This window comes from Microtus ochrogaster, chromosome 21 (genome assembly GCF_000317375.1).
Source record: "Microtus ochrogaster isolate Prairie Vole_2 chromosome 21, MicOch1.0, whole genome shotgun sequence".
In the NCBI taxonomy this organism is placed as follows: domain Eukaryota; kingdom Metazoa; phylum Chordata; class Mammalia; order Rodentia; family Cricetidae; genus Microtus; species Microtus ochrogaster.
Window position 1 is genome coordinate 42,383,838 of NC_022022.1, and position 24,784 is coordinate 42,408,621.

Sequence of the window (24,784 nt, forward strand, 5' to 3'; positions counted from 1 at the left end):
ACACACACACATACACACACACATACATACACACACACACATACACACACACACACATACACACACACACACACATACACACACACACACACACACACACCAGCTTCAGGATGGTTTCAAAGGATCACAATTTCATATTACTATATCAAAAAGTCCTAGAAAAACTTTGTTTAATTTTCTTTAATATGACACCCCTCAAAAGACATTTGGTCATGAATTAACATTTTCATGATAAATTTTCTGACAACACGATAATCTACAGCATATACCCATAGTTCCCATATAAAACAAAAGCTAACCTAGTACTAATATTTTGTCCTTGGGTTTGACTATTGAAGCCACATTGATTTATGAGCTTTTTGATGGTTGGGTATGAGGGATAATTGTGCCAAAGGCAGCTGTTCTCCCATTACTGTGTAGTGACTGCACATGAAGGTAACAGAAGGAGAACGAGCTGTAAAAAGTGTGGAGGGCATAGATCAGACAGTGAAAAATAGGTGTCTGAATGAGTGTGGAGATTGTGCAGTGGTTGAAGCACTTGCTAGACAAGTGAGAACTAGACCTAAGATTCCGAACACCTGGATAAACACCCAGACCCACAATTCCAACCTCAGGAGGCAGAGATGGGATCCCAGAGCAAACCTGCAAACCAGATAAGTAAAATATGCTGCCTCTGTGCAAGATAGAAATAACTGGCCTCAACAGAAGAAGAATGTGTAAGAGCAATCCTAGAAGACTCCAGATACCAACGTTGGGCCGCCACATACTTACATACAACCAAACACATGCACGTACCTGTACACAAAAGCACATACACCTCTCACACAAAGTGTTAACTCCTGGCCAGCTCAATGTGAGGCATTACAAATCACAACATTGTTTGTGTCTAACACTGGTCAAGTTCACCATTTCTGGAATCTCAGCACACAACTCAAGTGTGGTCATTTTTTATGACTTACAATCATAAACTTTTTGTTACATGACTTCCCACTTTTTGACTGTTACGCTCTTGTTGTAAAACTATTTCTAGGCTGTATCATAAGAAAATAAGTTATCTGGAATTAATTCAATATAAAAACTCAACAGATTCAGGATGTTTCTACTGGTCCATTTTCTGGAAAACAGGAAAAGGAAATGTGGATGCATCAGTTGACAAGTGTGTGGGCCCTACGTTTGTTTATTTAACTGCTCTGATGATGTTTACTCTCATTGACATGTGAATTCTTACAACAAAAGCTTAAAGCTAACCCGTGTCTGTTTGTGTGTTATTTGTGCAGAACATAGCCGATCGAAACACCCATGTATTCATCGTGAATGATCCGTCCGATTTCTTTCAATGGCATTTCCTACTCTGGTGTACTAATAAAACTTCTTCTTTGTTTCAGGACTGCTGAAAAAGCTAACAACTCTAAAAGTAGATGACAATCAACTCACGATGCTACCCAATACAATCGGAAAGTAAGTGCCCACACCAGCCCATCAGCCTTTGTGCAAATAGAAATTAGAGTTGAGCTGTGTTTTCTATAACAACATTGCTGCAAATTCTCCCTCTAGACTGTATTTCATTCAGCAATGTTTGTATACATCTTAACAACTTTCTGTCTGAACAGTGAATTCACTGCTGCTATAAAACATAATGAGAAAGAGTCAACCATGACCCTTTCTCAAGCAAAGTGATTACCAGACCTGCAATTACACTGTTAATGGTATTTTCCAGAGAGTATCAATCTGATATAGTTTACTGAGTAGCAGCTATAAATTGACTTAAATATTTCTTGTAAAAAGGAAATCAAGTTTTCAAGTCTTTGCAATATGGATATATTGAAATTACACTCTAATAGCTTTGTATGGATAGAAGCTTGATTTTTTTTTTAGACACCAAAGAGAAAAGCATAACCACCATTAAAAATAAATAAACTTGAAGATAAAATCTGAACATTGTCTTAAGGATAAAAATACTGCACAGTTTTTACTAACTGATTTGGATGTAAATTACTAATAGCGTTTAGTTTATAATTACTTATAAACTGTGAATATCCTGTGTTTCACTGAAGTGACTTTATTGATAATGTATGAAGTGATGTGTCAGAACAATCTATCTTGAGCCTGAAATCACATTAGACCCTTCTTGTAAAGCCATTCCATCAAACTCTGGCTACCAGTATGAAAGTGTATATATAATCCTTTCTCTTGGCAGAGTTCAGTACATGCAAGGAGAAAAAGATTCAGTTTTTTTAAAAAAAAAAAAGTTGTTTATTACACTTAAGGCTAACTGGCAGAAAACTGCCTATTAAAGTCTTCAACAACGTTAAGATCTGCCCTCAGAGCCACCACCGCTGCTGGCTAGATGCTGAGCTTGTCCCTGCCCTCTTCTCTTGCCCTATCTGTCCTCTGCCAAGTGGAGAAACAGCCAAGTCTGGAAAGTTCCACTTCTAAAGAATAGAAAAGTTCAAAGTCTGTTGTTCACAAACAGAGAGAAAGAGAGAGAGAGAGAGAGAGAGAGAGAGAGAGAGAGAGAGAGAGAGAGAGAATGAAAAAACTGTAGGCTTTGTTGCTATGCAGATTTTGTGTCAATTACTGGAGAAACCCCTAGCTAATGTTATAAAATTAAGAACTCTCTTGATAAAATACATAAACACAGTACACTGGCCTGATTATTATACCTGATACACATCAGTCCCATCGGTCTTTGTGTTTCTCGGCTTCCCTTTTTCTGAACTTCCAATGAGACAAACTGCCCTGACTCCTTGGTCCTGTCTCACTTGTTACCTGGAATATTTCTTCTAATCTTCCTAAGACGGACTACTTGCATCTTTTAAGTCCTTGCTTTTAAACCGCAACAGCCATCACACGCACCTGAAAATCTTGTTTAATAGAAAAGCTCTCATCAATTAGCAATGATACCTGAGAACTTGGAGTTCTGCACCAGATGTCCAGGTGACACCACAGCTTCTGATTCACTGTTAGTCCTGAGTAGCAAGGCTCCAGATCTGAGTTTAAACACACCCGCAAGTGATTCCCTTATGTTCCTTACCAAAATGTACACCAGAAAATGTTCTGTCTCCCTGTGGTTCCCTTCATGGAAATGCTGCCAAGCCTGGCTTGCTACATCCCACTTCACACGGGTTATAATGGCTTTCTTCATAGATTATCTTACGATTTAATTCCAGCTCACAAATTGTATAACAAATCTCAATTAAGACAGTTTTTAATCCCAGCTCTAAAATTGCATAAAGGTTCTAAAAACAATGGCACCAATTTGTTCTTGGTAAACTGTTTCTCTGGAGTTCTCTATGGGTCTTTGCTTGCTGCTAAGAGGTTGAGAGTATCAAGCTGAGGGGGTGGGTAATGGATGTGTGTTTCTATTTAGAACTCTAATGTTCCGACTTTCCACTAATTGCCTTGACTCAGAGTGAAAATACGAAGTGAAAAATGGGAAAATTATGTAAGTGAAATGGGTATCAGGTTATCACAAACTTAATTTTCTTTTTGCTAAGACTGGTAACTCTCTTAAAAGTGTGAAAGATACTTTTCGAAGATAAATGGGACCACTTAATTCAAAGGTTGACGGCAGGCTTAGAGGGGTAAAGGTCAAAAATTCCATCACAGTAACTCATGTTTTAGAGATTTTTAGTGTTATTATGTTTCTATGGTTATTGTTTCAGGAAAGAAATAAGAAAAGTGTTAGATTGGACTAACTCTTCTAAAAGCTAACTTGAAAATCAGTACTGAATGTAAAGGAAATAAAACAATATCGCTCCTACTAAGTTTTTGGTTTTTGTTTTGTTGGGGGTGTTTGTTTCCTTTGGTTCAGGAAAATGTGCTTGCTTTGAGTGCAGGTGTAATTGGGGGCTGGAGAAGAGGCTCAGTCAGTAAAGTGACTGCCATCCACACCACACAAGTGTGAGACCTATCCTCATCATCCATAGGAAAAATTCTCTGTTTTCACTTGGGAATGTAGTGATGCTGTATGTGGCTGAAACAGCAAGCATGCATTTTGGTGGTTCTAGAGCTTGTACCCAGCAGGGCAGCCCTCATCATCAGAGTGATCTCTGGGTCTGCTAGCAGCTACCATGCTATAGTGATCATGTGACTTCTCCTTTACACATGAAAGGAAGTGTGAAAATGCTCTCTCTTCAGTCTTATGGCTCTATCCAGTTGCGTTACATCCCTAAGGTTCCATGTCTCAATCCCAAGATATTGGGCGGGGCAGGACATCAGTTACATGAGTTTTGGAAGAAAACAACTATTCAAACTATAACATACACATTTGAAACCTTTAAAATGTACTGTTAATAAATGAGATATACAGTATTTTCCAGGATTTCATGTATATGTATATGCATGTATGTGAAACTTTGTGAGAGGGTGTAGGCTTGTATGTCCACCTGCATGTGGAAGCCACAAGATGGTCTCGTGTTGTACCTTGGACACCCTGTCTGTTTGTTTACTTTTTTATTTAACACAGAGTCTTTCCTTGGCATGGAGTTTTCTGAATAGAATGAACTGGCTAGATAAAACCCCAGAATCTGCTGTCTTATGTCTCTGCTGGTAGGATTCAAGCCTCCACACCCAGCTCTTTCATATGAGTGTTGGAGATCCACATTCAGGTGCTCATATTTGAGCAGCAAGCACTTTACCCACTGGGCCATCTCCTCAAGTCACTCAGGCTTTTGTGAAGTCCTCAGGCATAAACTGTTCAGAGTCATGGAGCAATCAAGAGTTATTTGAGTACAGGGACACAGATTCTACCACTGTGTGCACATCATAGAAGCACTTCCTTGAACAAGTGCAACAGTGAACTTTTGAAAAGGTCGAAAGAATACCGTCCAACATACAGATAAAAAGCATAACCTGCTGAACACTTTATATAGTAGTCAGTTTATTGTTCTTATCAAGGGCATCTGCTGCACAAGCTTGCGTATGCTGCAGTCTGTTGACTAGCTGCAGAATCTGTCTGCCTACACCAGCATTACCCATACTGTGTGTTAGGGTGTCACCAAGCAACAAGGGTTCTGCTTTGTTTTGTTGTTTATTTTGCTTTGCTGTTTCATTTGTTTTGTATGCTAAGGGCCAGGCAAGTGGCTTCACACATGCCAGGCAAGAGCTCTGTAATGGAGCCACTCTCCCATGGTTGCAGTAAAAATTCTTCACACCCATCATCACCCTTTGGAACCACTGTCTTAAAAGTATCTGCCACTCACTGAACGATGCTTACACACTTCACTGCTGTATTTGATTACAGGTCAAAAGTATTAGAGAAATCTGAAACACACAAATTAAACATGTTGCTCCAATGATAGATGCTCTCACATTCATTCACAATGATGAGGAAAAACACAAAAGTGATCACATGGAATTCACTGGTGATTTTAAAATGCATTTTTAAAATTTAAAGTGCAAAGGCTGTCATGATACCTATATAGAACCATTCTTCCCCACAACCCCCACTAAGCCACAAAACCTACAACTGTTGTGTGTGGGCTGTGGCTAAACTGAAATTGTGCTTACTCCCACACACATGGAATGTTTCTGCTGCTTCGACTGGTCAGACAGTGCTCTAGTATCTTCATTTGGAACATGTAGAATTTGAAATAAAAACTGTCGATAAGCAGAACTATTTTCTCCATCCTCCCCTAAAGAGTTGTTTAGGGTAGTATTTTACATTTTGATGATAATTTTCTCATGCAATCTAAAGTAATTTTTCACAGTCTTCCTTTTTAATTGATCCAATTTGCTTCCTAGAGAGCGAAGAAAATGAAAGCTTGTAGCTCCTCTGGGTGTGTGGGAAAGCTGGGTGGAATATGTGATGTCTGTATAATGACAGGAAGTTAGTTCTAGGAGCTGGCCAGCACTTCTAGAAGACACAGCTTCCGCCTCAGTCTTACCAAAGCCAATTTGGGCTTCTTCCAGTAATGACACAGAGTTAATCTGTAAAAGCCTCACAGATTACATAAGATTAGTGGAAATATAAAAGATGTGATTAAAGACTTAATCCCCAGCCCAGATTAAATGATTTTATTTATATTATTTGAAATAAGAATAATGGAAATCAAGTTTTCTCTTGTATGTAGAATTGGGATTTTTTTAAATATTTTTTATTATGTATACAATATTCAGTCTGTGTGTATGCCCGAAGGCCAGAAGAGGGCACCAGACCCCATTACAGATGGTTGTGAGCCACCATGTGGTTGTTGGGAATTGAACTCACGACCTTTGGAAGAGCAGGCAATGCTCTTAACTTCTGAGCCATCTCTCCAGCCCCTAGAATTGGGATTTAAGAAAGAAAAACATGTAAAAGTAGAAAAGGGAGCATCTGAGAAAGAGAGGTGGCCAACAGAAAGGGTAAGAGTAGCAGAGAGGGGTGAGTATGACTAACATATGTTTTCCATATATATGCATAGATATGTATATATGTATGCACATGTTAGTATGAACCCATTATTGTATACAAATAATGTACACTAAGAGAAACACATTTAAAAGAATAAAGCTTAATTAACTCAGGGTCCCTCTTCCCCACCAAAGGGTTTATTGGGTTTTTCTTCCTCCATATGTACCTAGACCTTACAGACATGGCTAAGCACTATCGCCAACTCTGATACCCAGTTATAAAGCTGACAATGGACCAACTAAACAACTCAGCTAGATACTCCCTCTTATAAACAGAGATTGCTTTCTGGCTTTCTGGTCATCCTGACCCAAATAATTACACAGAAACTATAATAATTGCAACACTGTTTGGCTAACAGCTCAGGCGTCGTATGCCTAGCTCTTACACCTTATATAGTTATATATAGTATTTCTAGCTCTTATATCTTTATAATTATATATAGTATAACTAGCTCTTATATCTTAAGCCATTTAAGTAAGTTTTGTGTACTTTTATAGGCATGTCCTTCTTAAAGTCATGAAAATGTTCTTCAAAGATTTTGTTTAAAAAGTTTTCTGGGCTTTTGAACAGGATTCTTCTCCTTCTGTTCCTATTCTGCTTAGGTTTGATCTTCTCAAAGTGTCCCAGATTTCCTGGATGTTTTGTGTCAGGAATTTTTTAGATTTAACATTTTCTCTTACTGATTATCAATCTTCTATCATATCTTCTGTGCCTGAGACTCTCTCTTCCGTCTCTTGTATTCTTTGGTGATGCTTGTATCTATAGTTCCTGTTTGCTTCCCTAGATTGTTCATCTCCAGGATTCCTTCAGCTTGTGTCTATAGTTCCTGTTTGCTTCCCTAGATTGTTCATCTCCAGGATTCCTTCAGCTTGTGTCTACTTTATTGTTTCTATTCCCATTTTCAGGTCTTGAACATTTTTATTCATTTCTTTTTCTGTTTGTTTTTTTCTTGGCTTTCTTAGTTTTCTTTAAGGGATTTATTCATTTCCAATGTTTATGCTTTCCTGGAATTTTTTTTTTTTGCTCTCAAGAAATAGTTTATTTTTTTTACATTTTTTTTATTAAGAAAGAGAAAAAAAATTTTCCGCCTCCTCCCAGCCTCCCACTCCTCCCACTCTCCCCCCTCCCAACCTCCCCCCCTCCTAACCTGCCCCCCTCCTCTCTCCCTCCCTCTCGAGTCTGAAGAGCAGTCAGGGTTCCCTGCCCTGTGGAAAGTCCGAAGTCCTCCCCCCTCCATCCTGGTCTAGGAAGGTGAACATCCAAACTGGCTAGGCCCCACAAAGCCAGAACAAGAAGTAGGATCAAAACCCAATGCCACTGTCCTTGGCTTCTCAGCAGCCCTCATTGTTCGCCATATTCAGAGAGTCCGGGTTTATCCCCTGCTTTTTCAGTCACAATCCAGCTGGCCTTGGTGAGCTCCCAATAGATCAGCCCCACTGTCTCCATGGGTGGGTGTACTCCTCTTGGTCCTGACTTCCTTGCTCATCTTCTCCCTCCTTCTGTTCCTCATTGGTACTTTGGGAGCTCAGTCCAGTGTTCCAGTGTGGGTCTCTGTCTCTATCTCCATCCATCGCCAGATGAAGGTTCTATGGTGATATGCAAAATATTCATCAGTAAGGCTATAGGATAGGATCATTTCAGGTTCCCTATCCTCAGCTGCCCCAGGAACTAACTGGGGACCTCGCCTTGGGCACCTGGAAGCCCCTCTAGGTCCAAGTCTCTTCCCAACCCTAAGATGGCTCCCTTAATTAAGATACGTGCTTCCCTGCTCCCCTATCCAACCTTCCTGTATCCCAATTATCCCGTTGCCCCAAGTTCTCCCCATCCTACCCTTCTCACTTTTTTCTCCCATCTCCCCTTACCCCCCTCCCACCCCACCCTTAAGATCCCGATTTTTTGCCTCGCAATCTTGTCTACTTCCCCTACCCAGGAGGATAGCTATATGTTTTTCTTTGGGTTCACCTTCTTATTTAGCTTCTTTAGGATATCAAAATAAAGACTCACTGACCTTTATTTGTGGCTAGAAACCAATTATGTGTGAGTACATCCCATGTTCATCTTTTTGGGTCTGGGTTACTTCACTCAGGATAGTATTTTCTATTTCCATCCATTTGCATGCAAAATTTGAGAAGTCATTGTTTTTTACCGCAGCGTAGTACTCTAATGTGTATGTATTCCACACTTTCTTCATCCATTCTTCCATTGAAGGACATCTAGGTTGTTTCCAGTTTCTGGCTATTACAAATAATGCTGCTATGAACATAGTTGAACAAATGCCTGATCTTTATACTTCATTTTACTAATACCAGGGGTAGCCTGATAAAATGTGGTAGCTTATGTTGTACAAGAACCTGTATGAAAACAACTTTAGTGATTTTAACCAGATAAATAATCATTAATAAAATAAGATGGCATTGTATGTTCTGACTTTAAATCTTGGAAATTTTAGAGACAATTGAGAAAAAATAAGTATTTGTCCTCACTAGCTTTACTTCATAACTCAAAGATCCCAAATAACTGTTAGGCTCTTAATTCATTCTGTGTATTGCATAGGGTAAAGAATGCTATCTTTTTAATAAAGAAAGACCTCAATTGCATGATAAAATGGCCCTGTATAGGGGAGAAAAAGTGCTTCTGCATTGTATTCTGGACATGCAACACAGAGCAGTATTTTCCCACTCTGCACAGTTCTTCAGTTCTCAGTAGACCCAAACTGGGGTGCTACAACTTAATTCAGTTCAGACCCATATATCCTCAGCTAGAATCAGAAAACACAGATAAGGGCTCAGCCCCACAAGACTGCTCTCTAATTAGGGATTAATCACAAACCCTGACTAACAATTTGTAAACAAGGAGTTCTTAGAATTCACTCCTCAAGTCCAGTGTTTTTTGTTATTGTTGTTGTTGTTATGTTCAATTGATTTTTGATTTTGGTTTGGTTTGGTTTTAAAGTTTTTTATTTTGTTTTTGCTTTTTTTTTTTTGGCTTTCTTAGAATGGCTCAGAGAAATATGGGAAAGGGTTGTAAGTTATATTGAAAGGGCACAGATGAACAGCCAGCCACATGAGAAGGCTTGCAGGGAAAGGTGTTCTCAAAGGGACACAGAACCCCAGTGCCTCTGCCACACCTCATTCCAATAACTTCATACAGTCCACAGTTGGAAGCTCAATGAACCTGTCCTTTGGGGGTTTTATTAAGACTTTATTTTGTAACCATAATTGATTATGTCATTGTCAGCTTCAGTCTTTTTCCCCTTCCCAGAGGTCAGGAGTGACTGGACATTCTAACCCTAAAATCACGTCATTACCTTACTGGAACACACCTCTTCTGAAGCTAAGCAAGAATCCTCGGTCATAAGTTTTCATATTAGTATTCAAAAAGACACTTGGCTTTGGCCATGCCAAGAGTTTTAGGAGCTCTATGCCAGGAGTTGACTGACTATCAGAATATCAAATACATATTTCTCACCATAAATCACATTGTAACTGGGGCCATAAAAGTGATGATGCATTTTGACACTGTGCATGACTTTTCAATAAAAACTCACTTTTCAGATCTGTCTATTGAGACATTAAATATTAAGAAAGTGGAAAACAATGAGACTAATATTCACTTAGCACATTGTTCATTAAGAGCACTGAGAATTAAAGTTTCATTTTGTTTTATAAAAACCTACCAGGAAGAATTTGATCAATGACTTTATTACACATGAGCTAACATCTTTTCTTTGCCTTAGTGGATTGCCATCTTTCTTAAGAAGTCTGGGTTCATTTTTAAAACTTAATTCTTTGTGGTCTCATTGTCACGACATATCTCTGAGAGCATCTCTCAGACAAAAATCCTTCACCAGTATCACTTCTCCTGGGTCACTTCCTCTATGATGTGGGTTACTTTGTCCTCATGAAGAGCCTCTGACAACCCATCTAAGGTTCAACTATTGGTATCAACAATCCTGTGGTCAATTATTTCTCCTATAGTTCTACTTGTGTTCTGTTCAAATGTTTCGGCATTATTCCCACAATACACAATAATAGTTTTTATTATACTGCACTCATATTTGGGAGATGATGTATGTTATGCATGTGTCACTACAGTCGTGGGGTAGTGCAAGCACATATGTACATACGAAGACGAGGTCAGCTCTGAGTGTCTTTTCCTCAGAAGCTGTGCACCATGTTTTTGGAAACAAGGCCCCTTACTTGTCTATAGCTCATCAGCTAGACTAGACTGGTTGGTATCAAACTTGAGGGACTCTCCTCTCCCTGCATCCCCAGTTCCAAGATTGCCGGTGTGCCCCACAATGCACCTTTTCATGAGGTTGCCAGGAATTTAACTCAAACCCTCATGCTTAAATGAGAAGAACTTTTCAAACTGAGCCATCTTCGCAGCCCTAGTAGTAGTGTTTTAACAATCAAATTGGTTTTCCCAAGTGTCTGCCTACTGCTGGCAGACAAGGAACAAACAGAACTATTTGTTTTGCTGTCCGTGTGTGAACTTAGAACAAAGGCTAGAACAAACACAGGAGGACTTCAAGAGTGATCCTGACACTCTTCCCTTATTCACATTGTGATTTTTTGGTGGAGGAAACTGTGATGCCCTGTCCAATTAAAAAAAAAATGAGTAGCTGAGATTTGAATGGTGTTGTTGAGGGACTAGCATTGTCTACTGAAGCATAATAGCTTTATAACAGAAACCTCAAATCAACGGGAGCCTTACTGCCACTCAAAACTGACCTCTAAACATGTATAAGAAAGAAAAAAAGGAAAATGTCAGTTTACTTTTTAAATTGCTTAGCACTGTTTTTAACTCAGCTAAATATACAGTTGATTTTTTTCTGAAATAGGAAAAAAAGGCACTATAATTTCATGACTATTTTCTGAGAATATGATCCCAGGTTCTTGACAGAAATCTTTGGTTCTTGTGAGGTTCGTGTTCCTAGGATCGTGGCCCATGATGACACTGACAGCAAGACACCAGCTATCTTCCGAGCTCTGGACTGGACTTGGCTCCTAACTGTACTATAATATCACTGCCATTTCCTGCCATGTAAATCTTGCTCACCCATTCTCACTGCTTACCTTTTCTACAACGTTTCATGCACAGAGCACAATTTATTCATGTCTTCCTTAGTGTGTCCCTTTGCCTAGGGAGGTAAATGAAACAGCGTTGCCTTTGGGGCTGTGGTGGTCTTTGGAATCACAGTCGTGCATCTGGTAAATGACAGAGCCGGGGCAAAAATCTGATTGAGTTTCAGCTCTGTGCTCCGTGTTCTTGCTGGCTAAGTGATTGAAGTGAGAGTCAGTGAAGCTAGTGAGTGTTAGTGTGTAAAAGGGGAAGCCATTCCTTGGCCTTGCTCCACCTAGTTCATCTTCCCTCTCCAATGATGACCTCCTCACCTTGCTCCGCCTAGTTCATCTCCCCTCTGCAATGATGACCTCCTCACCCTTGGGAGTTCCTTCCTGATAACAGTGCCCTAAGTGCTAGCAGCAACTTCAGTATTGCTCTCATTTACGCTGGACTAGGCCCTCTTTGTCGCCAACCTATGCCAAAAAGGGATGGGATCATCTTGTTCCCTCGTGATAATTTCAGAGTGCATTCCCACAATGCCTTTCTGAGGACAAGCTAATACGACTAAGTTTGCAGAGCTACGGACTGGAACAAACAAAAAAGCTGTGCCCATTTGAAAACAATGCCTCTTATTCCACTTCAAATGCTGATCATGGGCAGGAAAAGGCCCATAATATCAAGAGGCACTGAAATCTATGCCATTGTAAAACTTGGTAGATTTTATGGTACTGTGTAATTCGAATGGCAAATACTTCCACGCTGGGTGTATCCTGCCTGATAGGAGGGATGACGGAGTCAGACAAGCTGTATTGTCATTGCTTCAACCCAGAGTTCCTGCTTTGTGTGGCTAAGGGAACATTCCTTAGTCTCTCTCTGTAGGCCTCACCTACAAGATGGGTTGTAAAGGTAGTTACTGTATACAGGTGTTAAAGGGGGGCTATTATTGAGGAGCTGATCTCAAGGGGCTTAGTAAAGTCTGGAGCAGTTCACCCCTCTTTCTATCTTGCCCTCTGACCCCCTCACCTTCTGCCCCTCCAATTACAGGTGCTCACTCCAAGCCTCCTGCTGTCAATAACATCTAAGTTGTAAACGAACTGTCTTTGGTGTCATCCCAAATGGTTCAGATAAATGACCAATGCAGCCTTGCTTGTGATGGCGTTTGATCCATTTCACTGTGCTTGCTGACTGGGTTGACTCACATGGTATTGTGCCATCCTAGTTTAAGAATATTTGGTGAATTTGGAGAGATGACGTTCTCAAAACTTTTCCTTTACCATGTGACCTTTCAGAATGTCTAAGACTACTGTGTTTTAACTTCTCAGCTTGTCTTTGTTAGAAGAATTTGACTGCAGCTGCAATGAGCTGGAATCTCTTCCTTCCACCATTGGCTACCTGCACAGCCTGCGAACCTTAGCAGTCGATGAGAATTTCCTCCCAGAGTTGCCCAGAGAAGTGAGAAACAAGCTGTTTTCTATCAGTTAACTTTCAATGACTCTGTTTAGAATTAAAATCCTAACAGGTGCAATCGCAGAGTGGATGTATGAGTTGAGCTTTGAAAATATGTAGGCATTACTGTTTAGATAAATATATGCTAATTGCTTTTTTGAGTGGTAAGCTTGACTAAATTTTGCACGTAAAGATTAGTAAAAATATGTTAATCAATGCTAAGGGATGAAATCTTGAATCATTTATTTAGTTTGCTTTTAAGAATTGCTATACAAAAAAAAAACAAAAAAAAAGAATTGCTATACACAGCACTTAGGATAATTGTATTTCTACTTCTGAAGTAAAAGCATGGATTTTACTATAAATATGTCTCTGAGGCTTAATGTTTCTTATAACATTATCTTAGTTTCTGGATACATGAAGAAATTCTTTTAATTTTATTTCTAAACTGGATTTTATTTTTTAATGTCCAGAAAAAAATATAAAGTGTATTTCTAGTCCAAAGATTTCTACTAAAAATTTCCACAACAATAGAATAATAATAAATATATCAGTATTTTAGAGTCAAAAATTATTAGTAAAAATAGCAAATGCCATGTAATGTGACATAAAATCAGGCTTGCTAAGGAACTGTGAAGAGCTAAATACGTGTGCTGTCCTGTCTTAAGCACAAGTATATTGGTAATCATGTAGAAAAATAAATGATTTGTGAAAACAGCAGGGCTACCAAGTGTTTAAAGATTTACACTATTTAAATAATTATTCTTAATATGTGAAAGAATATGAAATGTGCATTATCATCACATCTAAAATCATAAATCAGTGTAAAGAGCAAGGTTATAAATGCAGACGTCAGTAAACACACTACATTACATGTGTTAAGAGACATTAAGATGGTAAAGGAATCTCTAGGCTAGGTGTGGTGGCACATTCCTACTGTCTCAGTGCTCAGGAGGATCACCGCGAGTTCAAGACCAGCCTGACTAACATTGGAAGCCTTAGGTTAGCCTGCACTACAATGTGAGACACCATCTTAGGAGAGAGAAAAAGAGAGAGAGAGAGAGAGAGAGAGAGAGAGAGAGAGAGAGAGAGAGAGAGAGAGGGGAAGAACTTATCTGTGGCCTAAATTGTTTTGTACACTAGAGAAACTAATACGTAGTAACAGCATTTTGTGGTTCCTTTCTAAAACACACTTTTGTTTATTCTTCAAGAATTTCACATGGTAGACAGCCCAACATTGTAAACCCCGCTTCCTTTTGCCACCTACAGATTGGCAGCTGTAAGAATGTCACCGTTATGTCTCTACGCTCCAATAAGCTAGAATTTCTTCCTGAAGAAATTGGGCAGATGCAGAGGCTGCGAGTCTTAAATCTAAGTGATAACAGGTATGTAAATTGTTGAATAAAAGTAAATTATGGAGCCAGACGTGGTGGTACACACCTTTCATCCCAGAGGTCAGCCTGGTCTATATAGTGACAGGTAAGATTATCACTAGTCAGCTCTGATACAACGCCACAGGTTAATTCATTGCAGCAAGGATGAATATTTAGTCATATTTAGAGTAAGACAGACAAAAAAAGAGGGAAAAGAAGGATGGACCCTCTTCTTATGGTGTGTTATATTGGTAAGGGCTAGAAACAAACATGAAACTACAATTTGTCTTTTTTCTCATCTTGTCTATTAAAACAACTGTCCTCATAGGAATGGGAAGAGGGCTTCTGTCTTGACACAGTGTCTTCAGAGCAGAGCGCCTAAACCCCGTCCCTGTAACTTCTGTCAGATGAATGACAGTGTGAATAGCTCAGACTTGCACTGGGGTGGTCAGAGACCAGAGTTTAGGAAGTCATGAAGAATACTCACCAAAGTTTCATAATGAACACAAAAGTTTTCATTTGTTTTTCAGTTTCCTTTAGGAAAATAATATCAATTTAAAAAAGAAACTACTGTCTTTGTAGTTAAGCCATGCTCCCAAGTAAGGAAATACAGTGTTTTATTATAAGGTCTGAGATTATTTTAATTATAAACCAAAGGGCAACGTGACAACACTGCTTTGTGTATTGAGACCCAGTCATGTCCTCCTCTGGCTTGCTGACCAGATTGGCAGAAGAGGCAATGCCCTGAATGCCACATCTGAGAAGGCCTTTGTTGAGATCTTTAAAGAAGTTCCTGTGAGCTAGATTAGGAAGTGTGATCATGGAAACTCCATAAAGAAATGGGCTTATCCTGACTTCAATGGAATCACCATAGAAAGATGAATTCCTACGGCTTCACTAACACCACAAGGGAAGCATCACAAAATTCATTAAGTGAGGCTGAGTGCTTGTCAACCTAGAAAGAGGATCTTCATGACAAGCTATAGAAGTCTCTCCCAAATACTCATTTCCCTAAACATTCTGAATGATTATATGGCAAACAAGCTTACCAAACATCACGAATGACCTATAATAGAAGTATTGATATGTTGGTGGCCTTTACCTAGCAAATCAAGCAAACTTCAACACTCACCAGGGGTCAGACACATTTGTGGATGCTGAGGAAGTATATGAATAAGACATCAGGGACTCACAAGGTCAAAAGAGAAAAAATCATACACATCCTGTAGTACAGCAACAACAACATAGCCATAATATTTCCAGCTAATTAGCCCATCAGTGAATCAAGCTGGCGGAGGTAGACAATGCGTAGTGAACTCTGAGGTCAACGTTAACACTGCCACAGAGAACGAATTGCTTACAGGACTTAAAGCAAGAAGCGCTATCCTAAGTAGTGAACCGTTGCAATTCTGTGTTTAAGATAAAATCAGTTGACCGAGTGTGGCATTGTAGCTGGGAACAGGGACACTTTGCTCTGTCAGCTACAAGGTTGTGCCTTCGCCAATGCCCTGCTCATCCATCAGAATCACCGGGGGAGTACAAGGCAACACGGTCCCTGCTTTCCATCTCGTTCTTCCTTCAGCACAGCACGTTAGGACTGCATCACAATGACTCCTCAGGGACATGCATGAACATGGCATGAATATTACACACGCTTCACTGATGTGAAACTCAATGGCAGCTTTGTATTTAACCGTGTATAATATCAAACATGCTACCCCACCCTATAAAACTTATTTCACAATTTCTAGTCCCCATGAATTTAAACAACTTGTGTGGGTAATTCAGTTTCTGCCAAGAAAGAATCATGATATAAGTCAATACCTGCTTTTTTGTGTTCTTACTTATGTTCACAGATATTCATTCTTTTATAAGATTAGGTAGTCTCCCTAAGAACTCCACCACACACCCTTAACATTTACAGTGGTGGCCAACCTCTTTTCACATTTACTAAATTATTTGAAAATGCCTGATCATTTTTGGACATAAATTAAGTCCTTATTAATTATTGTAACATTTTTTACTTCCTTTCTAAAAGTGCATTTGTCAATTGACTCATAGCATTCCAATATACAAAAGACTTACAGAAATTCCCATTACCTCAAGAACAGCAAAATAATAGGCATTCCTCTTCTTTGTGCACACGGTAGCTCATGCACAGCCCAGTCTGTCTGGGGGCAACTGTTTAGCGTAGACTTGTATTAGCATTATTCATGTTTCACTACAGCCTAGGTTACTCTACCCTGGTTTGCCTCCATGGTCTGACTTTTGGCTCCTTGCATCTCCTCTGAGTCCTCCTGCAGAAACATCTACTGGCTTCATCTCAGGTCACTGAATGCACCAAGTTCTCTCTCCCTCTTCTGTTTCTGTTTGGAAGGTCTGCCCTCTCGCTTCACTGAGGTTGGGTCTCTATTGTGTAGCACGGCTGGCCACAGCAACAATTCTCTGCCTCAGCTTCCTGAATTGAAGATGTGCTCTGTGATCCCATTCTCAGTGACAAAGAAAATACAGGTTAAAGAAATCAAGCATTAGGCAGGGAGGTGGATGGGAGAAGAGCTAAAGATAAAGATTCACCAGGCTAATTCATTGGAGCACCGGACAGAAATCTCAAGGTCCAAATCAGGAGCAGAAGGAGAGGGAGCACGAGCAAGGAACTCAGGACCGCGAGGGGTACACCCACACACTGAGACAATGAGGATGTTCTATCCGGAATTCACCAAGGCCAGCTGGCCTGGGTCTGAAAAAAGCATGGGATAAAACCGGACTTGCTGAACATAGCAGACAATAGGACTACTGAGAACTCAAGAACAATGACAATGGGTTTTTGATCCTACTGCACATACTGGCTTTGGGGGAGCCTAGGCAGTTTGGATGTTCACCTTACTAAACCTGGATGGAGGTGGGCGGTCCTTGGACTTCCCACAGGTCAGGGAACCCTGATTGCTCTTCAAGCTGATGAGGGAGAGGGACTTGATTGGGGGAGGGGGAGGGAAATGGGAGGCGGTGGCGGGGAGGAGGCAGAAATCCTTAATAAATAAATAAATTAAAAAAATAAAAAAAAAAGAAATTCCCATTACCAGTCAGAATGTATACTCGGGGATAAGCTACTGAGGATGCCACTGTAGTTTTGCTGCTGTCTAAAGCTGAGATGATGATGGTGGCTGAGGTAATCAGAATGTGCCGATCACCCACTGGCTCCATGACACCAAGAAACACTGACTGGTACATTTGTCGATCTGGCTTTCCAAAGGCAGGAAGCCACACTTTTATTGAATGCTACAGCCAAGGCCAAACTTCACAAAACTCCAAAATACTATTTTTAAAGATTCCTTCTTGTAATGCCTACTGTGCAATGTACAAGAGATGAAATTTCTGTAGATCAGCATCACTTTGGAAACTACAAAGTGATTTAGATGTAAGATATCGTGGCCCTTGCCCTTTTGAGAACTATAGTTTTGTGAGGATATCAGATAATAAACAAATGACTGCAAAAAAAATAGTCCCATATAAAAGCTGTGAAATAGTAGCGTGTCTAAATGTTCTTAGAAATGAGTTTAGCTGTCTGTGTCTATGCTCTGAGACATCTCTTGTCTCTGCAGGTTGAAGAATTTACCATTCTCGTTCACCAAACTCAAAGAACTTGCAGCATTGTGGCTTTCTGACAATCAGGTAAAAAAAAAAAAAACCTTTTGTGCCCGGAGTTATCATGTTCCTTAGATGAAGTGTAATTGAAACTTTGGATTACTGAGTCCCCGTAGATAAACTTGACAACTATTCTAAAATATAGATTCCTATTGCCTGGAGGAGAGTTTTGCACAAAAGTCTATCACATACTGCGTTGGTGAAACAGTGCCATGGTCTCCATGCTCCTCAAACACCTCTGTTCCATACCTAATTCACTGTCAAAGACCCAACATACAGATGATGGTTTGTTGGCTTTTCAGCTCCTGGTGGTGCGCACGTCCTTAGAGGGTACACCTTAATTATAGCTCTGAAAGTAAAAACAGAAAACCCATTACCACAATTCCCACAAGAGGGAATTGCCAGCCGCTATCTTCCTTTTCCCTCACTGTTTTTAATTATGATTAACTTAATTCTAAAACTTTATTCAAGACCTTTGCTGATATACTGATAGCTATCTTTAGTATTTTTGTGGTTATCTTGATATTTTTATATACTCATGAAAATAGAGTATCGTGGAATCAGAAGTTGCATGTTAATGAATAATTTTATTAACTGGAAAATAACAGGAAACAGAGAGGTGTCTGTGAGTCATGTCAGTAGAATGCAATGCTAATTATTTTTCTAGTATTTCTAGATATTTGAAACCCTTACCCCAAAATATTAATGGCCAAATAAAAACAATGCACCTTCAGTTCAATATATCAACATTCCCTGGGCACCAAGTTCCTATTTCTAGTTATTTGGGGACTTTTATTACAAACTAAAAATGAGTCCTACAAATTTAGAGTGTTAGCATAAGAGTGTTGTATTTCTTCAGTTAATCACAGCTCCTGCTTCCATCAGCTGGTATACGCTTGGATTGTCATCGAAGCTTACCGATGATTGTTTCCAGAGTCGGTGAACTCTGCTGCTGGAATGGTAGCCTTACACTGTGGGAATTGCTGCAATGTGTCTAGATAGCTTCATGAAACCCTTGTTTATGTCCTATTGCTAAATGGTATTTACCTATTCTTATGAAAATAATACCTATTCTAAAAACCTTTAATAAAGATAGTATTTCTGTTATCACATTTGTGATGAACAATAAAATACAGCATAAACATCAGATATGTGCGCAGCTTTTATTCATATGTGGGGTGTGCCTTGCTCGATGTGAGCAGTGCAAGTACCACGTGTTAGTCTGGACCACACCCTGGGAGAAGGAAGGCATGCCCCAGACAACACTAAACCCTCATTCAGTTGAACAGTTTAATACTCTCTTGCCTCCTCAAGATTAGAACTGACGTGCTCAGTTGACTATGTTTTGATAAACTTTTAAAGAGTACACTAAAGAAGGCCAAACATCGCAAAAATCTTAAAATCTGGAAAGAGTCTCAGCAATATCTATGGTATGTCATCTTATCCAGTCATCTCTGAGAGGTCAGACTATTACCTATTTCCTCATGTAAAATCTTGACTAATTTGTTCATCTAACTGGTGCTCATTGCTTCCAGTCCAAGGCCCTTATACCTCTACAAACAGAAGCCCACCCAGAAACCAAGCAAAGGGTACTGACCAACTACATGTTTCCCCAACAACCCCGCGGTGACGAAGGTAGGTTGTCTTCAGATTCACTCTTTAATTTTTAATGATGTTGCAGGGGGAAAAAAAGGAGTTTTTAATTCTAATTTCTGTTCAGAAATACTGGCTTACAGGCAATAAAAGAAAACTCCATAGCACACCATCTGGGAGTTTGAGTCTCGGTGCTGTAATATTTTAAGATTCCGAAGGCCAGGCTTCTTCCAGAGATAGCTCAGCTTGCAAAGTGCTTGTCTTACGAACATGAGAACCTGAGTTTAGTCCCCATAATCTCAATGCTGGGAGCAGAGACAGGAGAGGAGGATGTCTTGTGCTTGCTCTTTAGTCAGCCTAGCCTAATTGGTGAGACTTAGTTCCAAATGAGAGAGCCTTTTCCAAAAATTAAGGCAGAGATCAAATGAAGAGGAGACCTAATGCTGACCACTGGGCTCCACTTGCATGTGTACACACATGTATCCAAACACACATGAACATACAGGCACACACACATACACACGCAAGGAAAAGTATAGCTCATGTGAGAATAATGTAAACACTCTAGAGTTAACTTCTTCTTTAAGGGTTAGACTGCAGGGAATAGGACCTGGTCACCAAATGTGGTACCCAGCGACTGGCAGCAAAAAGAAGGAATTCAGAGCTAAAGAAGGACTGGCTGGAGGGGATCTTCTCTTGTGCTCATATATTACAGAGCATATTTTAAAGATCAGGACAACAACCTCGGACCCCGACATGCGAATTAGTCATAGGACTTGACTTACAATAATGACATTTTTTCCATTACATTATTTTGTCTTTATGTTGAGATTTCCTATGCAATGTCAACAGTTATGATCAAAAAACACTTCTTAAAAACCTAAGCCTGTTACAATAAGCCTTCTGGCCTAGGATCACTATTATACAAAGCTTTAAAAAGCATTGCCTTTTCCTGTTTGAAACAGGGCTGTCTGGCTTGTGTTCTCTGGAGCCACACAGAATCACGGGGGTTCTATGACAATGAACCCACTTTAATGCAGCCACAGATAAACCCATCCTGTCTGAGAACTATTTGCTTGTGTGTTCTCATTTTCAGGAGTAATGATGATAAACAGCTTTAGTCTTTGACGTCCAGATGTAAATGAATCACTGTAAGAGATGTAAAGATACTTTTATTAAAAGTTTTGGCAGAAATAGAAAAGGGGAAGGTTGTTTGGAAAAGTAATTTTCACATCTGAATAAATTGATCTTTTGATTTTATAAGACAAATGCCACCACAGTTTTGTATCATAAAGAACCAAACAAGGACTGTTCTATTAGCCTGAATTTATTTTCTCTTCTTTATGACATCCCTGGGTTTCAAAATAATGTAAAGAAAAGATAAAGAATAACCCAGATCCACAAGGCATCCTTGGGATCTAGTGTGTCACCTAAACCCCTGGTCTGTTCCCAGGTATGAGGTCAGCAGTCAGGTGAACTAAGATGCAAAAGCGTTTGCCTTTGCTGTCTTGAATTTTCTGTTTGTTTTTCTATTGAGGACATAAAATTTGGTGTAATTACTGAAAAATAATTCTTAAGCTTCAACCCAGCCAGTCAACTTTTGTCTGTGGGAAAAGAAAATAATAAATGAATTTTAAGAATCCTGTAAGACAGAGAAATATGCAACAAAGCAAAATTCTTTGGGAAAGGGGTTAGCCTCAGCTAAGCACCTGTTATTGGGCTTTCACGCAATTTTCCCTATTGTGTTACAAAGCAGGTGCCATTAGACAACATTTTTATGTAAATTAGAGATTTTATAAATCATCTTCCCTGCTTATTTGAGGCACATTTAAGGGACTTGAAAACACGGCATTAAAACTGAATTCTCCATGTATTCGCTACCTTAAAAATGAGGTTACTCTATTCACATGCACACAAAGAACCAACAAGAATGTCAGATTATTGGGTACTTGTTGTGTAGTATCTTGCTTTGTTTCAATGTGACACCCACACATGGAGTAGGACCTGGGACCTGAGAGACCTGGGGCAGAACCTGAAGACTGACAGCTTCTTTAGGATTAGAGAGATTGAAAAGCTTCATCCAGTCTCCAGGCTGCTACTGTTGGCCCAAGGGAACCCATTCCTATGCTAGGGAATTTCCCAACCCTCATGACTAACAGTAAATACAGACGACATAAGACACACGGAGAAGAATGTTCTGCTTTCCTGTCCTTCCTGCTCTCTCCTTCCTCTTCCTCGGTATCTCTTCCCGACCCTTTTAAATATATTTATTGTATTCATTGGTGGTGCTTGCTGTCTCTTTTTGCATACTATATTAAACTTTATTAAATGCATCGTGTATCTAAAGGAAAAGAAAAGCATTAATACTTTGGACTCCGTAGATTTCCAGTCAGACAGCGACAGCTTCAACCCCACCCTGTGGGAGGAGCAGAGACAACAGCGCATGACTGTTGCCTTTGAATTTGAGGATAAGAAAGAAGATGACGAAAGTGCTGGGAAAGTTAAGGTGAACTTTTGGCCTTTGTTTCTCTTGTTGTTCTGTCTGTCCGCTGTTACTATTCAGACAGAGAAGGGATCCACTAAGTGACCTCTCCGGAAGGTCACAGTCATTTTCTAAGTCTCGTGAAGATACCCCTATCTAGAGGGCAAGTGTTTGGGCAGCATTGGTGTGATTCAGATTGAGACGAATGTCCCAGTTCCGACTGAGCAAGTCTGATTTGTACACACACTCCCCGATATAACAACTTGCGAGAGATTCAAGCTGAAAGTGAGGGAGACTCTAGGTGACGAACCTCGCCTAAATCTTCTTTCGTCTGTAACGCTGCAATGATCCTTTTGGTCACCGGGCCAGGCCCCGTTGCAGACAATACCAGCCAAAATACGTATTTGTGGAAGACACGCTGATTGGCAGATTACAGTGGCACTGCATCCGTTAAGTCTTCTACATGGTTGGGGTATTTGAAAAGAACTTCTGTTTCTCTAAGTTTGGGTGTTAAAAAAAAGGTGACTCACAGGTGAAGATGTTTCGGCAAAACAACTTCTTTATTTTAACTGCATTTTTAAGAAATCTTTTGTTGTGACTGCATTTTTAAGAAATCTTTTGTTGTGACTAATCTGAGTGAAGAAACAAGGTTACACATTTAAACATATATTTTCTACTATTTAAATTCTCAAATATTAGAATTAGCTGAGATTTCATTAACACTTAATGTTATATCATGATGGCACCTTGAATCTCTCGTCGATTTTTATATTATTTGTGTAATTTTTCAAAAACATCATGAATACTAACAGCTTTCACTTGTAGTAACTAATGACCTAAGTAACTATATATGCACTTTATTAATAAATCAAGATTGTGTGGTGTTCCCTGTCCCCACCTTGCCCCGTTTTCTAAATGTTACTTCTTAAACCATTATTCGTGATGACTGTGTCATTACTGAAAACTCAAAATGGAGTCATAAATCCAAAATGACATACTTTCTTTTAAAACTTTTGGTTGAAGAAACATTTATGGATGATTGACTGTTGCTACCTTATGACAAAAGAGACATGTTTTAAAACTTGTGAATTTTCAGAAAATAATTTTGCTAAATTTGATACAAACCTTTAAAACAATTCAGTTCCCCTCTTCGGGGATTGTGTGTTAAATCAAGATCCAATGGGTGATGCATTCTATGTTGGACTCTTGATTCATTTTTATATTTCATTGAATTGTCAAAATAACTACATGTTTCTTCTTAAAAATGTATAGTTAAGGATCAAGAGAAAATACATTTAATATGCTCTTTAGACATGTTTATAAAATCATGAAATATAGAAATGGAAACAATAATTTAATAACCCTGTTTGTGTGCTCTGTGGTTAGTATGTCTATGCTCATAGTGGGTTCCACTAATGCTTTAGCGTGGTTTGATTTTTCTCTGCATTTTTTACATTCACTTTATTTGCATTTTGGTAAAACAATATGTTTTTCCAAAATCTCCAACTACTTGACTAATTTGGCTGTTTCCGATGCTATTGGCTATCAGACAAATTAGAGGAGAAACACCCGTAAGTACATCATCGTGGGAGATGATGAATGGAACACCCTGGGGTCTTACTAGTTCACCCTCTTCTGGTTCATTACATGTACATTAAAGTTAGCACCATTTTAATTTTAATTGACCTGAAATTTAAAAGGGAACCACAAGCCTATGCCATCAGCTTTCGATGGGAAAAGCGTACGAAGTCCTGCTTGGAGTGTGTACAGTCAGTGTGGATGCTGAGCTGTGTGAGGACGTTGCCACCCGTGGCTTCGTGTTATGCTGTTTGATTACATGGAGTTAAACTTCATTGTTTTAAATGCATTGTCCAGAATGAAAGAAAAAGCTATCCAAGGGTAGAAAATGATCAAGCAAACATGTTGCTGCAGCGCTCCTGTTTCTCCCAGAAAATGGAGATTCCTTCTCCCACAGGCTCTCTCCTGCCAAGCCCCCTGGGACAGGGGCCAGCGTGGGATTACTCTCCAACCTGCCAGGCTGTCTGGCGATTGCTGCACACCATGGGCCAGGTGTGATCAGCAGATCCAAGATATGCCCGTCCCCCAGAGTGACCCCCAGCTGGCATGGGGTTGTATAAGTGGCCTCCAGCAGGAGAGGAGCATGTGTGCTCCCTTGCCAGTGGCAGCACAGTCCACCACTCTTCCCTCTCTAAGTGGCAGACAGGTAGGCCTAGGTGTCTGGGGTAGGAGAAGCCCAGTAGAGGCTCCCTTGGAACAGTGCTTTATGGGGTATGTGCTGCATGACTAGGGGTGAGAACTGTTGTTCGCACAGCAGCCTTCGGACTGCCGGTGTCTGAATCAATTTATCTCTATTGACACTGGCAAAGGGTGGGGAGCCTGAGCCAGAGGGCGGGGACTTCAATTTAAGGTGCCTTTTCATGGGGTAGCTGGCATGGCTTTGAAGTTGGGGCTTTGCTTTTGTTTACTATTCTTTGGCTCTTTAATTTAACGTGTGGGGATACGGCCAGTTGTGCAGAACGCTGACCAGGCTTTGGAAGTGATTGGAATTGCCCTGTGAACAAGCACGCTTCTCAGGGTCAGCTGGGGGGGGGGGGGACTGGATAAAACCTGGATAAAACCTGACTTGACAACACAGACGTTGAAATTGAGATTTGCTGGGAGTGGACTCTGAGCAAACAGAGACTTCTGTTCAAAAGCAGCAATGTCCCTTAATCTGAAGATTCAAATTTTCTGAATTCCTGTAAGAGAAGTGGGGTTTGGAAGTCA

The 24,784-nt window shown here is 39.9% G+C and overlaps 1 protein-coding gene across 5 annotated transcripts in view; it reads left to right on the top strand.

Moving 5' to 3' along the window:
* The window catches only part of Lrrc7 (leucine rich repeat containing 7), a 412,851-nt gene that overhangs the window by 296,074 nt on the left and 91,993 nt on the right, over positions 1 to 24,784 (top strand). For 4 of the 5 annotated variants that reach the window (XM_005357446.2, XM_026784035.1, XM_013350077.2 and 1 more), the window contains 7 exons: positions 1,386 to 1,458; positions 12,784 to 12,913; positions 14,177 to 14,292; positions 17,880 to 17,949; positions 19,458 to 19,557; positions 21,897 to 22,021; positions 23,973 to 24,221. In XM_005357446.2, the coding sequence (XP_005357503.1) occupies positions 1,386 to 1,458; positions 12,784 to 12,913; positions 14,177 to 14,292; positions 17,880 to 17,949; positions 19,458 to 19,557; positions 21,897 to 22,021; positions 23,973 to 24,221 (863 nt within the window). The remainder of the gene's footprint in view (positions 1 to 1,385; positions 1,459 to 12,783; positions 12,914 to 14,176; positions 14,293 to 17,879; positions 17,950 to 19,457; positions 19,558 to 21,896; positions 22,022 to 23,972; positions 24,222 to 24,784) is intronic. The other variant, XM_013350078.2, reaches the window with a different exon arrangement.